This window comes from Labrus bergylta, chromosome 14, assembly GCF_963930695.1.
Source record: "Labrus bergylta chromosome 14, fLabBer1.1, whole genome shotgun sequence".
NCBI classification, from domain to species: Eukaryota; Metazoa; Chordata; class Actinopteri; order Labriformes; family Labridae; genus Labrus; species Labrus bergylta.
The window spans coordinates 9,297,740-9,312,251 of NC_089208.1; the positions used below are offsets into that span (position 1 = coordinate 9,297,740).

Genomic DNA, 14,512 nt, shown 5'->3' on the forward strand with positions numbered 1-14,512 from the left:
AAGGTCTCTGTGACTCCCACACATCATGGCAGAGGCTGCAGAGTTCTTGCACACTCAGACGCTGTGCGCCCCCCAGCTGACTCTGCACGTCATCGCATTCCTGCTTCTGCTGTCTCTTATCAGGACTTAAAACAAACACAGCACAGCAGGACAAGAGAATTCTGATTCCTCCCGCTCTGTTGGAGCCCCAAAACTGTCAAAAATCCTCCCTTGAACTAGTTTGAGCTTGCAAAAAAAAGCTTGAAAGAGGACCATTATTTAAACCTCATTGTAAGAAAATCTGCTAAAGTCATATGCCACATGACACTCTGCTGTGTGCTTTTATGAGGTGGCCATTTTGCTTTAAGCCTCCAGACTCAGCAAGGTGTTGCAGATCTGTAGTCTGCAAAAGTGGCTCATTTTATAGCTTTATTAATGAAACAGCATCCCCTCCATAGGCCCCTGTAATGTAGTCCAGGGGGTTGGCTCATCAGTGGATTCTAGCAGAGAAACAACACTCCCCCTCCCTACAGAGCTTTCCTTGCCTTGGTAGATTATGGGGGCAATAGAAACTCTACGACTCAGATGTAACGGAGCCAAAGGAGTCCCTGGGGCTTGGGGAAGTACGGTGAGAGGGAGGAGATCATTCATTTTATGATATTTCTCCCTGTGATTCCGATTTGAGCCGCTTTCTAGTATTTTGTTTAAAATAGATGGCCAAAGATGATGATTTCATTCTGAAAAAATCCTGCAGGGTTTTTGAAAATTGGAGGTCTCATAATTTGTTGAGGAATGTAAAGATTTACAGCCCTACTTGTCAAGTCTTCGAGCCAGTAGAGCCTCAGGCCGTATAGCTTTACCTGTGCACCAAACCTAGTAATTAGTCTGACATCAAGGATGGATGTTAGCAGGGCCGTTCCATTACCTTAACTTTGAATCATTTCAACCTTTTTGGTAAAAAGATTCATTTTCTGAATGTCTGCAAAGCCTCAGCCACAACTTTTGTTATTCTTCCTCTGTCCCTCATTCCGATTGACCCCCTTTGTTGTACTAAAACCAGGTTTATTTTGCAGGAACATCTGGCTCTAATTAAGGCGTTCTTCTCCCTCCCTCCCTCCCTGCTCACGTCATCCCCCCTCATGGCTCTTTGTAGCAACTGTCCTTTCAGCATCTCTGTCTGACTCTTCATCCCTTCTCCAACTCTTTCTCGCCCCTCTTATTTCTCTCCCACTTATTCATGCTCTCCGCCCATCCTGACTCAACAGCCTCCACCTCCTCCCCCCTTGTCTTTCACCTCTCGCCTCTGACTATCATCTCTTTCTTAAACAGTCTGCTTTGGTTTGCATGTACGCTGCATCATGATGCATATGGGCAACATCTTGGGTCTCTCCTTGTTCCTGTGTCTGAGCTTAGGATGGACGAGTGCTCAGCAGAGCAACTCCACCAGGTGAGCGTGTGTAAATTGTCTTCTAGAAATGGATTATCATTGTACTTTGGGATAATATTCTTAGTTTGAATACAAATCAGCAAATGGAGTTCACTAGTCAGCAACTTTGTGAATTCTTTCCTGTGTCTGTAAGTACATTCTTTCCACTTCACTGTTTGATTGGGCACAGAGTTGTCCTGTCGGTTGTTGGCTCATGATGTGAAGCACGCTGAGTCTACAGTGGCTAAACCAGATGTTAATGCTTTGGGTTCTGCCTGTGGGGTCGAATCAGAGCAACTTGGCTCCAGCCCTGGACAGCTTGGCTCTAATCAGCAGGCTTGTGACTTTGCTGGGGATCTGCCGTCTGAGTCTGTAGTTAGTGGAAAATGGTTTTTTTTCAATTGCATGTGAGTACATGTTGGTTCCTCCAGGATAGAGGGATGACAGACAAATCTTTCTGGAACCTTCTTTCTCCTTCTCGAATCCTCCCTCTTCTTCTCCTTCTCAAATAACTCCAACAGCATAATTTGCACAGCTGAGCCCAAAACAAACCGATCTCCATCAACAGATTCCATGATAACATTTAAATAACAGGCTAATTCTTCTTGGCTCATGTACACTGTACAAAAAAAAAGTCTTGTGTGACCTTTCTGGCCTTTAATAGGAAATGTTCTGAGCTTGAAAATGAGCTTTGACATTCATTGAGCTCTGGGGATGTTTGGAAAACACCAGAAAATGTGTTGACACAGTAACTCTGTGGTTGATATATTTGGTCAACTGCAAAATGTGCTTGTCATCTTTATCTGAAAAACTGAGCTAGATCTTTTCGGTAATGCTTCTATAACACTTCAACCCTGACTCCTCATCCTATAAAACCATGGCAGCCATCTAGACCAATTTAGTTGTGTTGGCATAACTTCATAGGGTCAGAAATACAGAATCTGGTTATTCTGAGTTTCTTTTGATTAAAACATTGCATGCACAAATATTTAATGTACTGTTTATGTATAAATCTGTCATAGAACAACTGCTTCAATTATTGGAATGAATAAGATTACGAGACGTCAAATTAAGTCAGTAACATTATTATATCATGAAACCATCAACAACAGTGTCTCAGTTTTGTCAGTGCTCAAAATGTGGAAGTCTCAAATCCAGCTTTGTTGTGTTTCTGTTGAAGCGGGAAACACTTTACCTGGATAGCTCATTGCATTTATTTCCTGTTTATTTTCATGTCAAGTTGTATTTAACTTTCTACTAAGAGATGACTGGGTTGCAATATTTCAGCCTCCTGCCTCTGGCAAACTCAAAAAGTCAACAACACATTCTAGCCTGTTAGCTAGAGCAACCAGCATCTAAAGTTAAACTCAGTTGAACCCAACAGAAGCGTCAGCTGTAAATAATCACAGTAAACAGATACTGCTACCGAAACTCCTTAATTAAATGAAATGAAATGAAATTAATAAGGCTGCTAACATTCCTATATAGCTTACTAGCTAGTCCAGCTTGTTAGGTAAGAGTGCTCAGCTTGATAGTGAGCCTGAGTTAGCTAGCTCCTGTTAGTCTGATCCGCCACAGAGAAAGTTACTCATGTTACACAGATGGTACAGAGGTGGCAGCTGTAAAAAATCATAGTGAACAGACACTTTATTCAAACATCCTTACTTTTTAAAACCTTACATTAAGAAGGATGCAAATACTGCCTTCCTACCTGGCTGACTACCTATGCCAGTTTGTTAGCTTTATATTACCCAGCCTGATAATGAGAGTCTGGGAGCCACCACTCAGATAGTCTTGTTTTTTGCTCTTTTCAGAGCTTAGTTTTGTTTTCTTACAATCATAAACCAGCGAAATTAGCTCTGAATTAACCAGCCAAAGTTAGCTGAACTAAAACAAGCTCAAACCCTTCAGCTATAAAATTAACTCCATTAAGACTTTGTTATAATATAGGCTAAATAACAATGGAGTAACATTTTTAACATTCAATTAAGGAATCACTTATTGTTTGACAAATTATTCAAATATACATTTGTTTATTTTGTATTAAACACTTTCAGACTTCATACAAACAATACGTATCAGCACTTGACCTCTCAACTGAAATGTGCCCTCCACCTATTTTAAGGCTGAACTATTTCATGACCGCAATATGACTGTGTCAATAAATCAATCCTGTGTTTTCTGCTCGTGAGCATAAGTGCATGTTACCATAAATAACTTGATGGGTTTGCCTTTTTTTTAAATTTGAGGTCATCTAATTACAGACTTTCATTAAGAAAACAATTAATGTAGTAACATCCTGTGGAGGCTTATAAATTGTGGACTGACTGTCATACAATACTTGTTTACCAACAGTACACTGTGTTTAAAATCCAACAATTCCTCTGTGGACCAGAGTAGTCAGAGTTCACAGACAGACTGTTATAGAAGACATAAAACAACTCGTATCTGTGGGTGTTGTGAGGCTCTGTAGACTCATAAATGCAGTTTAATTGTCTCATAGGCTTACACTGCCAATAGCACCGTCTAATGTTATCCACATTGTCTTACTGCTGTCTTCATCACAGGCCTGTATTTCACTGCGGAGGAAACCTGGTTGCGGACTCAGGCTTTGTTGGCAGTGAGGGGTTCCCAAGCTTCTACAAACCTAACAGTAAATGCAGCTGGCATATCACTGTGAGTCATTTACCCTCCTGCATGTCTCGATACTGACTCCTTCCTCTCTCAGTCTCTCAGAGTTTGACTCATATCCATCTCTGTGTTTCAAGGTCCCAGAGGGGAATGTGGTCATGCTCTCCTTCCGCATCTTTGACTTGGAGGCTGACTCACAGTGCCGCTACGACTATTTGGATGTTTACAATGGCAATTCCAACTTGGTGCAAAAACTGGGTCGCTTTTGTGGAACTTTCCGACCTGGCACTCTTATTTCCACCACAAACTCCATGATGCTGGAGATGGGGAGTGATGGAGAGACGCAGGGCAGAGGCTTTGTGGCTTACTTCAGTGGAGCCCAACCATACGTAGATGGTATGTCGTTACTGCTTTAAGTGGAGATTAAATTGTTTTTCCCTTTTAATTCAGCCTACAACGTACCACATGTTGTATAAACTACGCCCAGAATGAAGCACATAAGACTTAATCAGTACTGCTTTACTGCAAACAATAAATCATGTAATCATACATTTTAATCTGTAAATAAGATTTTTAGATCTCTACCCAAGTAAATTCTTAATTTAAAAAGCATGAAATTGGAGGACTAACAAAGCAGAAGACATTATTCGCTTTTCATATCTTTTGAGAGTGCTACCCAACTTCAAGATATTAATTCAAACCAACTGGTCCAATAAAGTATCACTCTCTTATAAGGCTCCATTCAAACATCTTATCTGATGGATTTATAAACTGTTAGATGATTAGTTTTTCAGCTTGTGAAAAATATGTTTACAGATTGAACTGAATGACCCATTGTATTCTGAAAAAAAGTTTCAGAGGATGAGAACCACAATCCAATTTTAGTGAAGACTGATAAAACTTTCAATAAAAGCATCCCAAGATATGAAACTCTATCAAAGTCAAATAGAGAAAATAAACAATAGCCAAAGGCAAATATTTTAACCGATTAAGAGTTAATTATTGACCATTAAAACATTATATATGACTTTTAGGCTTGTTTTAAAAAAAGGATATTTTCAAAGTGGTACAAAATATGAATCAGGGCTTTGTTGAGTCATTGTTGAACTTCTGACACTCTTCAGTTACCGTGGTGACACAATTCAAAGGAAAATGGGACTTACTGTCTAATTCTCTGGATTATACAGCATATGGTTGTGGTACTGAGAGAAATAATGGAATAAATACCAAACACCTGAACATCTGGAGGGCCCTCAAGCCTGAAATGTCTTTGTTTTGCAGCTTTTTGTTTGCCTCATATAAAAATTATCATCGGCTGGACACGGACAGTTTAGCGTATAATTCTATCTGTAACTGTGCTGATACTTTTGCAGCAGATTGTCATGTCTTTCAAGAAGCTGGACTCTCATAAAGGCTTGAATTTATGTAAAGCACTTTGAGCTACTGCATAAGAGTAATATAAGTTCATACTTCCTTTTTATCATTATTTTTATGGTAAAAGAGAGACATGAATAGGAGAGAGGACATTTATGGTGAACATAATTAACACTGCATTGCATTTGTCGATATTAACATATTTTTTATGGGGGCCCCCAGGTTACCCCAGGTAAAATTGCTAACCATTAACTTCAATGCCTCATACAGAATGTTTCCCCTAAATACTTTTGGTTTAGCCAACATTAACAACCAGATAAAGAAAACCATCTCTGTGCAACTTTAGCCGTCAGATGGGCACATTTTCTGAAACTTGGGACCAGCAGTGTGCCAAAAAAAAAAAAAAAAGTCATCAAGAGGTACCGAAACAAAGTTATTACCTTGCATACTTCTTGGGAAACTTAAATTCATTGATTCTTTATCCTTATATATGTAGTGTGTATGACTTGTTTCAGACCAACAGTTCTGTGGGGGGAAGACAACAAAGTCCCAGGGAGAGATCAAGACGCCGAACTGGCCTGAGAAGAAGTACCCACCAGGAACCAGCTGCTCCTGGCTTATCACCGTGGAGCCTAATATGGTCGGAAAAAGTTATTCACTCCCAGCATGCAAAGCTTTTAATTACAAAGCCTTTACACACCACATGGAACAAATACTTGAACTGATAGTATAAAGTGATGTTTCTGTTTCTGTTTGGGTACCAGGTGATCCAGGTGAAGTTTGATAAGTTTGTGTTGGAGGCTGACACTTATTGTCGGTTTGACTACGTAGCGTTCTTTAATGGTGGGGAGAAAGACGATTCCCGCCTGATTGGGAGATACTGTGGCGATCAGGCCCCTCAGTAAGTGATGGCTACTTTCTACAGCACTGTGTTGGCATTTTAAAATGAAAAAAACTTTTGTCTTATCTTCCACCTGTCTTCTGTCCAGGCCCATTATCACCAGCGGCAACGTGCTCCTGGTCCAGTTTGTGTCCGACCTCAGTGTGACATCTGACGGCTTCTTCGCCCAGTACACCAGCATCCCACAAGGTTCTCATATACCCCCAGTTGATGCAGGGGCTGGTACAAGGGCAGTTCCTCCAAAACCTGCAGTAAAACCTGTTGCCCCTAAACCCACCACTACCATTGCACCACCACCTGCACCCACACAGAGACCCAGACCAGTCAAACCCACTAGAGGCAGAGGACAGGGCAACACAGGCCAGGACAAGAGGGTGCCCGTCACAAGGCCCAATGGAAAGAGACCAGGTGGATGAAGATACTGTCTCGCCATGTGGACATGTCAGATATTGAACAGAAGAGGAAAAATGTACATGAACAGTAAATCACATTTTTGATGTATTCTTTGTGTTTTTAGTAGCTCAGAATCCTCTGTGTGCCAAAGCCTGTAAGCGAGACGGAACCATCAAAACAAGTTTCTGTGCCAGTGAATTTGGTAAGTTTCCTACCCCTCAAATATGCAACATTCAAACATTCAGCGTTTGTGTTTTCACTGAGTCACTTTATTGTTCCATTTAAAAAAAAAAATAAAAAAAAATTGCACAACAATGACTAGCAAGTAGAGAGTAGTAGAGATTAACCTTCAACAGTGACCATTTACAGAGTGGAGCACAATGATAACAGAACAATACACTAGGACAAACAATAGAAAATAAATTAAACATAAATAAATAGGAAGCTAAGAGTTCTCTTACAAATGTCTGAAAGCTCAAAAAACGTTGTTTGTGTTTTGTTGCTTTTTCGTGTTCATAAACTTCAAGGAACCCATCACTGGGGGTTGTGGCTTTTAAACACTTAAAGCTATGGATAAAATACTCCTAAATTGTATTCCTAAAATTGGGTTCAGAAAAATTGGGTAAGAAGGAAATCAATAAACTTTTCAAGTAGACTGTCAAAAGTTATGAAAAGCTGAATTCTTGCTGAGCTGCAAAGGGACAAACACATTTATAAAGAGACCATGGATCACTCTGTATGACAGAATGTTAATGAAATATCATGTCCATTTCATGATCAGTGAGGGTGGATATGGTAAAAGAAGTTGGTTGGCTCTCAATGAAACCTCCTCCTTTTTTTCCAGTAATTACCGGGAAGGTGACCTCACTGGCCCCAGGGCCCCGGGGAACTCTTCAGGTCAGCATCTCCCTCATCAAGGCTTACAAGGCAGGCCGCCTGACAATCACACAAGTGGGAGAGACCATGTCTGTGAAGCTGGTGGCACAGTGCAAGAAGTGCCCGCTGCTCCGCAGAGGTATCACGATTTTGGATTTTGTAAACCTTCATACACCAATGGTTATGTATTAACTTCTCTGCTTGCTCAAAAATGTAATAATGTCATTCATTTTCATTCCAATAGGCGGGAACTACATAATCATGGGTCAGGTGAATGAAGACGGACGTGGCACTCTGGCTCCCGGTGCATTCACAGCTCCATACAAAGCCCCACATGACAAGTTATTAATGAACATCAACAACCAACCCTGCTAACCTCACATCTGTCCACATCAGGAAGTTCAGATGAATTATCAGTCACGCAAACATTACAATGTGAAATACAGAACTATTGAAGCACAGTATTATCCACCATTTTAAAGGAACACATGCCTTATGTTTGTAATTTATATATAAATAAAGGTTTTATATCTCGTTGAAAAACTTTGACTGTATGTTTACTGAAGTTTTTGCAGCTCTCATGTGTTGTCATCTGTACCTCTGGCTCCACCTTGTGGATACAAAGGGTATTGACACTCAAATTAACCTATTGATACCTTGAACGGTTTTACCCTAAGTACCCTAAATGTGTAATCCTGTGACATTAGTTGACTATTAGTAATGGTGTTTATCATCACGATGTCAAGTCTCAGAAGAAAAATTAATTTCCATGTGGTTTAAAATAATCTCTAATCTAGTCTGAATTTAGTCTAGTTGTCTTGGTTTTGCTCGGTTGGTGAAGCGGGTGCCTCGTGAGGAGTCTAGATGTGCTCGTTGTACTAGTTGCAGGTTCGACCCCTGATCCGGATGTTGTTTGGTGCATCCTGCATGTTATCTCCCTCTCTCTCTCCCCACATTTCCTGTCTCTCTGCTGTCCTGTCCAAATGAAGGCAAAAAGACCAAGGGATAATCGTTTTGAAAAAGAGTAAAACTATATATTTCCTCTGAGTCACAAGAAGATGTAGGTAAGGGTCAAAAACCACATCCTTTGTTCTGAGATATTTCATATAAAAATCAGCTGGTCTGACTTGAAATTACAACTTATTTTTGTATGTAGGCCTATTGGTTGTTCTTCAATAATCATGAAGTTTAACAAATAACTAAATTAAAACATTCTGACTTCAGGTAAACAGAATAGCACATGTGCCACTATTTTGAACAGTAATACTTTGATAAAGCCCCTGCCATGATGACTGTCAGCTGCTTGATTAAACAGTGAATTTGAATGAAGGTAAGAAGATTGGGTTGGCAGCTGGTAATAAAAAAATAAAAATTAGAACCAAGTACCAAACCTTTATTCCTTTATTCCTTTACATGGTGCTAATTTTGAATAATGCTTTAAGATACTAATAATCAAAGTTCTATGGGGGGTGTATATCTCCCCCCATTTACCATTTCCAGTGTATTTAAACTTCACTATAGGTTACCTTTAGTTTAATAAGCTTGGTTTGTTTCACCCTCCATTAGCTTTCAGTGTGCAGGTGTAAAACACAACTTTAAAGTTAAATGACATTTTATTGTAAAAAGGTATAAAATACATTCATTACATAAAAATTGTATACAAAAAGCAATATTGATTTCAACACAACCACTATAAATGATGACATATGATATTTTTACAATGGGTTTAGAAGTAGAAATACAATCGCAAGATCAATTTTTTTTTTTTTTCAAAGGAGCCATGCTCAAAAAATCCAACCCTTGTCATTAAAAAGAGGTATATATAAAAAAATATAAACACTTTTCCTCCTCTGATTCCTCCTACACCCATACACTCCCCTTCCTCTCCTTGTCTGCAGTACCCTGCTGGCCACAGCAGCCTCCTGCTGCACCCCCCCGGTGGCGAGAGGCGGGCAGGTTCTTGTAGACGGCGCGGCTGTAGGGAATGAAACACATGCCCAGCTGGAGGTGTCGGGCCAGGCGACAGTAAGCAGCCAGAGCCAGGACCAGCAGGGGGGTCAGCAGCAGGAAGCCAACAACCAGCAGAGCCACGCAGCCCCCATCATCCAGAAGGTCTGAGCAGTACAGAGAGGTGCCATGAGGCTGCACCTGAAGAACAAGGAGACAGTGAATGAGTAACAGCATGGATGTATAGTTTTCAGTATATACTTTGAGTCCTAACCTTCAGCACAGTTCAATATTTCATATCTATTTTAAGGAGGTTTTGAATATGTATTCTTTCTTACACGTATGTGATAAATACATTGGAGTATCCGATGCACTTTGTAATGCAGTTGGGGTCCACCACTCTCCCACAATGCATTGCAAGAAGGAACATGAGCAGCTTAGTCACAGCTGTTTCTGATTAAAATTAAGCTTCCAGAAGATCCAGTAAGATCTTTGAAAACAGTATCCGATGTCTAGAAAAACATTTTCTTTCTCCCTGTGTGGTTTGACTGTCTGTGGCATTCACAGGTCGGAGTTTGATTGACAGCCAACATCATTTTCTGTTTGAACAAAAGATTCATTGTATTTTAATGCAAGGAACCATCTATTGTAACGTTTGATTGTGACAGTGTCATGTATGTTCATGGTAAACTGGAGCAGCAGCAGCAGCAGCCTGACCTTTGTGACTCTTTCACTTCTTCTGGTGAGATACCGAAAGGTTTTCACAGGAGCTTCTTGCTATAAATGTTTTTACTGTTTTTACCTCTCTGATATGAATCCCAACACCTACACTTAAACGTACTTTATTTCAACAACTAGACTTAAATATTGCCCGATTTTTTCTAATTCTGCAACTTTAATGCCCCCCTCAAATATAAATAGGCCCTTTAATAATATAGTTGGGCCCCCTAAAAATTTGATTCCCCCCCCCCCTGAATTGAAAATGTTCTACGTAGCAACAGGGGACTCATTTACATTGGGGGAGGGAGGGGGTAAAACAGAGTTCAAGGGGGCTTGATTGTGTATTTTAAGGGTACTTTAGGGCCAAAGTGGGTTTTAAGGGAGTGAAATAGAAAAAGTCAACTTTTGAGGGGGAAAAATTCTATAAAGGTGGATCGAGTTCGGGTACCATATGCACGATCTGTCGCACACACACATTGATTGCTGCCTATTTTTAAAGTCATAACATGGCAGCTTTGTTTCTTACTGTGGAGTGGCAGAGGAAGCCAAATATGATCATGACAAGTGCCGGGGTGAGGATGGTGCCGAACACGACGCTGGCCAGCCCAGCGTTGATCAGAGCAATGATCATATTCTGTGCAGTGACCAACACCGAGCATGCCCAGCAGTCCAGAGAGCCCCGTAACTCCAGGGAGGTGTCAGGGGCTTCACTTCCTCCCAGGGAGTATGGAGGCGGCACCACGACCCCTGACCCCGCTCTGGAGGGGGAGCCCCGCTCAGAGTGGGCCTTCTCAGACATCGTCTTCTCCAGGGTCCCGTTCCGTGAAAGACTCATCTTCTTTTGAGGTCTTTCTGCTGCAGGGAAAAAATAGTTTTGCTGGGTAATTTGTAAAAGCAAATGATAATTATGACTACAATGTAAAAGATTAGAGTAGATTACAGTCAATTTAACCATGCTCCAAAGACTTAACGTTTGAATTAAAACTAAAAACTTGTTTACAAGAGAGTGCAAACTATTTTGAGTGTCTCCCTTTGTGCTTGATGTTGAAAAAGGCTTTCCACAAAAAAATGTTTTCTGTTTAATTAAAATCTACTCTTTCCTGCCCGTCCTGATTTCTTCATTCTCCCCATTAAAAACATGCAGAACTAAAGAATGTTAATCCATTAGCATTGGGTTACTAAAGTAAAGTGGTGAAAGGTGTGGAAAGTCAACACAGATAGCCACACTGCTCTGAGTGCAAGGAAATGGGCTCCACTGACCCCACCTCCAAACTCCAGGATAACCGCGAGCAAGAACAATAAGAGGCTTGAAATCTGTAGAAAAATACCACTAATCTCTGACCGTGGGTGTCAGGAAAATGTTATGACTTCTATTTTGAAAGAATAGCCTTTTCCCCTTTGTTCTTTGGTGTAGTACTGTACAAACACGTTGGGCTTACAAGCAATCTTTCATTTGTTGCTCTGTCTATAATAGAGACCAATTGATTACTTTTTTATCAGCTCACTTGTTGTGATGCTCCATGAAGACATAATCTGCCCTAAAACTGGACGCATGCATTTTAGGATTTGAGACACTACGATTTATATTTAAAAAAAAAAAAGAAGATAAATATCTCCTCCAGGACGTATAAAGACCCCAAGAATAAGACTTTTGATCATTAAGAAAATGTTCTGGAATTCTTGTTATATGACCTTTAGATTCGATTTCATTGAAAAAACAAAGGACTCCAATTGTTCCGAGAATGTGAATTCATCTTTGGAGAGGTTCTGTTAGTGAGAGTTTGTCAGCACAGTAGGCCTACGTATGTCTTCCATTCAATCATCGAGCAGCTCAAACACTTGCCTTCCAATGACGTCATGCACACGGCCCTGTTGTTTAATCAACCTCAGGAATATAAAAAAGGAAACCCAGGAATAACATAAACCAAGAAACAGTTTCAGAATATTTCAATGTCCCAATTTGTTAGGCTCAGGAAAAAGATTGCTCATTTTTTTCCCCTTTTTTTTTTTTTTTAAAGATGGTTCTATTAAAAAAAGAGTAGTGTCATAATGTTGGTTACTCACTGTGTGTCGAACGTGTTAGAGTGTCCTGTAGTTGGATGGAAGCAACAGATGATGGCACTCTGAGAGACCTGGAGAGCGGTGAGTGGTCAGAGACAAAGAGAATTTCAAGAATTTCCTCCTGATGTGTGTCTTCTCTGTTTGAAAATCCAGATTTTCTCAGGCTGGTATCCAAGTGAGCTTCAGTTTCAATTGACTTAAACCTTAAGTTTCCTCCTCTTGAATTCAGGCCTAAAAAATGAGAAAGTTCCCTCCTGCTTTAAATCCAAACTCCAAACTGAACTCCCTCACAGAGCCGGTCAGAAAGGAGCCCTGCAGACGTGAGGCGAATTGTGCTTTCCCACTGGCTTCAGCGCTTCCTTCCCTGACATTCTGTTTCCTCACTCCGACTCCAGTTTGAGATATGATTGAGTGCGTAAGCGGTTACGAGTATGTGCGTGTATGTGTGTGAGTGTGTATCCTGTGTTACCGGTGATGCAAGTGGGCTGTGTTAGAGGCAGCTGCTGGTGTCTGGGCATGAGCTTGGGGGGGGGGTTTGTGTGATAACCCCAGGAACCCGGGGGGGAGGGAGGATGAGTGTGTATTTGGACAGATTAGAGGAGTAAGGGTATGCTGTCCAATTCTCAACACTTTACACCCTCACTGAGAACATTCTCCTTTTCTCTGACCAAAGCTGATAAGGGGAGTTTCAAAATCAAAGACAAATGAGCTGCTTTTAAAACTACATGTGGAAAAAAAAAAAAAAGGTGGACTGTTACATTAGATATTGGCTGTGCTTCTCTCACCACAACTGCACACTATACTGGACAAAAGGACATCACTATTAATTCTCCTTTTTGCTTCCTACAACAAATACAAAGCTATTTTTGAATGTATAAATCCTCGTAAACCCCATCACATTTGGAACGCAAGAATTCTTTAAACTCTCTACCCAGAGCTGCTGCTTCCAGCCTTAAATATAGTGAAGATGTTTTCATCACATACCGTCTTCTTTAATTTTGTTCCACAAATTTATTTCAGAATACATTTTTAAATTAAATGAAGCTAAAAGAAGGACTTTATTGTGAACCCTTTTCCCTCCAAGATCACAGGGCAAGACCTCAGGTCCCCAACCCCAAGGTTCTTAACGTTCTGAAACACATGGCTGTCCCTGTTGAAGATATGATCATATCATAATAATATGTAGCTCTTAATCAATGTCCAATGTCTGTGGCCCTCCTATGTTTTATTAGGGTTTTACTTTAGCAACTTTGTCAGGAGAGGTTGCAGCTTTTGCATATTTACGTGCAATATTACTGGTTTTAAGACACACTATTGCAGATGTCATGTCTAGTTGTTACACTTTTCTTGATGAAATGCAATAGTCTCCTCACTTATGGTTAAGCTGTAGAAAACCTACAGATTAATACTAAATGCCATCTAACTGCATGAAACAACACCATCTGAATACTGGCATTAAAAAAACAAACAATAAGTCATACATGCATGCTCAGAAACATAATTAATAAGCTTGATAAACCATGCAACACAAAGCATGATGGGAAACTACAATATTTTGCCTGGTCTTTTTTTTTTAAAGTATAACCTTTGATTTAATTTCCCCTCTCTTTGTTTAAATCTGAAGCACTGTGTTATTGTCCATGACATGTGCTTTATAACTGAACTTTGTATGCTTGCTTCCACTACAAAAACAAAAAAATAGCGCACATACAGAACTGTCAAAGAAGTTTAAAAGCTATCCAGATTTGCGGAGTTGCTTCAGATCTTTCTCAAAAGCAGGAGTTTCTGAGGTTTGGCCCCTGACCTGCTGATGAAAAACAGAGCTTTGCTCTCAGAAAACATAAGGAAATGAGGATTGGGGAGGGAGGGGGGCACACTGACTAATTTGGAGGAGAAAACTGGCTATCATGGGACTGATAAGAAACCTGAGGGGTTCAGTTCAAAGGGTGAAATGAGCATTTCGATATGAAATCTTTTTTTTTCACCCCTCTCTGGGCATTGTTGTTTATTTGTTTCTCCACAGGAGTAGATATAAACACTCCCGGGAGAGATTGAGGCTATTAAAACAGTCAGTACAAGGGAATATGATCAAAGAGTCAGAGGAATTAGTGAGAAATGTATGAGGAATGGGTGATTTTAACATTAACAATGCCACAGTGGGCTGTGTATGTCAATGTCAAGGGGGGTGGGTAGAGGAAGAGCGG

The 14,512-nt window shown here is 40.4% G+C and overlaps 2 protein-coding genes across 4 annotated transcripts; one reads left to right on the forward strand and one right to left on the reverse strand.

Annotated features, from left to right (window-relative positions):
- The first annotated feature begins 1,145 nt into the window (after positions 1-1,145).
- pcolcea (procollagen C-endopeptidase enhancer a) lies at positions 1,146-8,129 on the forward strand. Of its 2 annotated transcripts, none has more exons than XM_020643310.3 (9): positions 1,146-1,426; positions 3,973-4,081; positions 4,174-4,432; positions 5,926-6,050; positions 6,175-6,311; positions 6,400-6,719; positions 6,832-6,906; positions 7,549-7,719; positions 7,825-8,129. In XM_020643310.3, the coding sequence occupies exons 1-9, from the start codon at positions 1,338-1,340 to the stop codon at positions 7,953-7,955; spliced, it is 1,416 nt and encodes a 471-aa protein (XP_020498966.1). In that variant the 5' UTR covers positions 1,146-1,337; the 3' UTR covers positions 7,956-8,129. The 2 variants fall into 2 exon arrangements, with proteins under 2 accessions (XP_020498966.1, XP_020498965.1); XM_020643309.3 differs by having other exon boundaries at positions 1,147-1,426; positions 6,829-6,906.
- Positions 8,130-9,174: 1,045 nt separating this feature from the next.
- Positions 9,175-12,818, reverse strand: tmem88a (transmembrane protein 88 a). Of its 2 annotated transcripts, none has more exons than XM_020643338.3 (3): positions 12,312-12,818; positions 10,774-11,099; positions 9,175-9,728 (listed from the first exon to the last, which is right to left on the reverse strand). In XM_020643338.3, exons 2-3 carry the CDS (start codon positions 11,080-11,082, stop codon positions 9,441-9,443), a joined length of 597 nt encoding a protein of 198 aa, XP_020498994.1. In that variant the 5' UTR covers positions 11,083-11,099; positions 12,312-12,818; the 3' UTR covers positions 9,175-9,440. The 2 variants fall into 2 exon arrangements, with proteins under 2 accessions (XP_020498994.1, XP_020498993.1); XM_020643337.3 differs by having other exon boundaries at positions 10,774-11,102; positions 12,312-12,815.
- Between the last annotated feature and the right edge of the window lie 1,694 nt (positions 12,819-14,512).

What these genes read in the sequence shown, in the direction of transcription:
- tmem88a (XM_020643338.3), bottom strand. Translation starts at nt 11,082, where the DNA reads ATGAGTCTTTCACGGAACGGGACCCTGGAGAAGACGATGTCTGAGAAG. An exon ending in GCTTCCTCTGCCACTCCACA is followed by an intron (nt 9,729 to 10,773) that starts GTAAGAAACAAA and finishes CTTGTTCTTCAG; the next exon opens with GTGCAGCCTCATGGCACCTC.
- pcolcea (XM_020643309.3), top strand. Translation starts at nt 1,338, where the DNA reads ATGATGCATATGGGCAACATCTTGGGTCTCTCCTTGTTCCTGTGTCTG. An exon ending in AATGCAGCTGGCATATCACT is followed by an intron (nt 4,082 to 4,173) that starts GTGAGTCATTTA and finishes CTGTGTTTCAAG; the next exon opens with GTCCCAGAGGGGAATGTGGT. An exon ending in GCCCAATGGAAAGAGACCAG is followed by an intron (nt 6,720 to 6,828) that starts GTGGATGAAGAT and finishes TTGTGTTTTTAG; the next exon opens with TAGCTCAGAATCCTCTGTGT.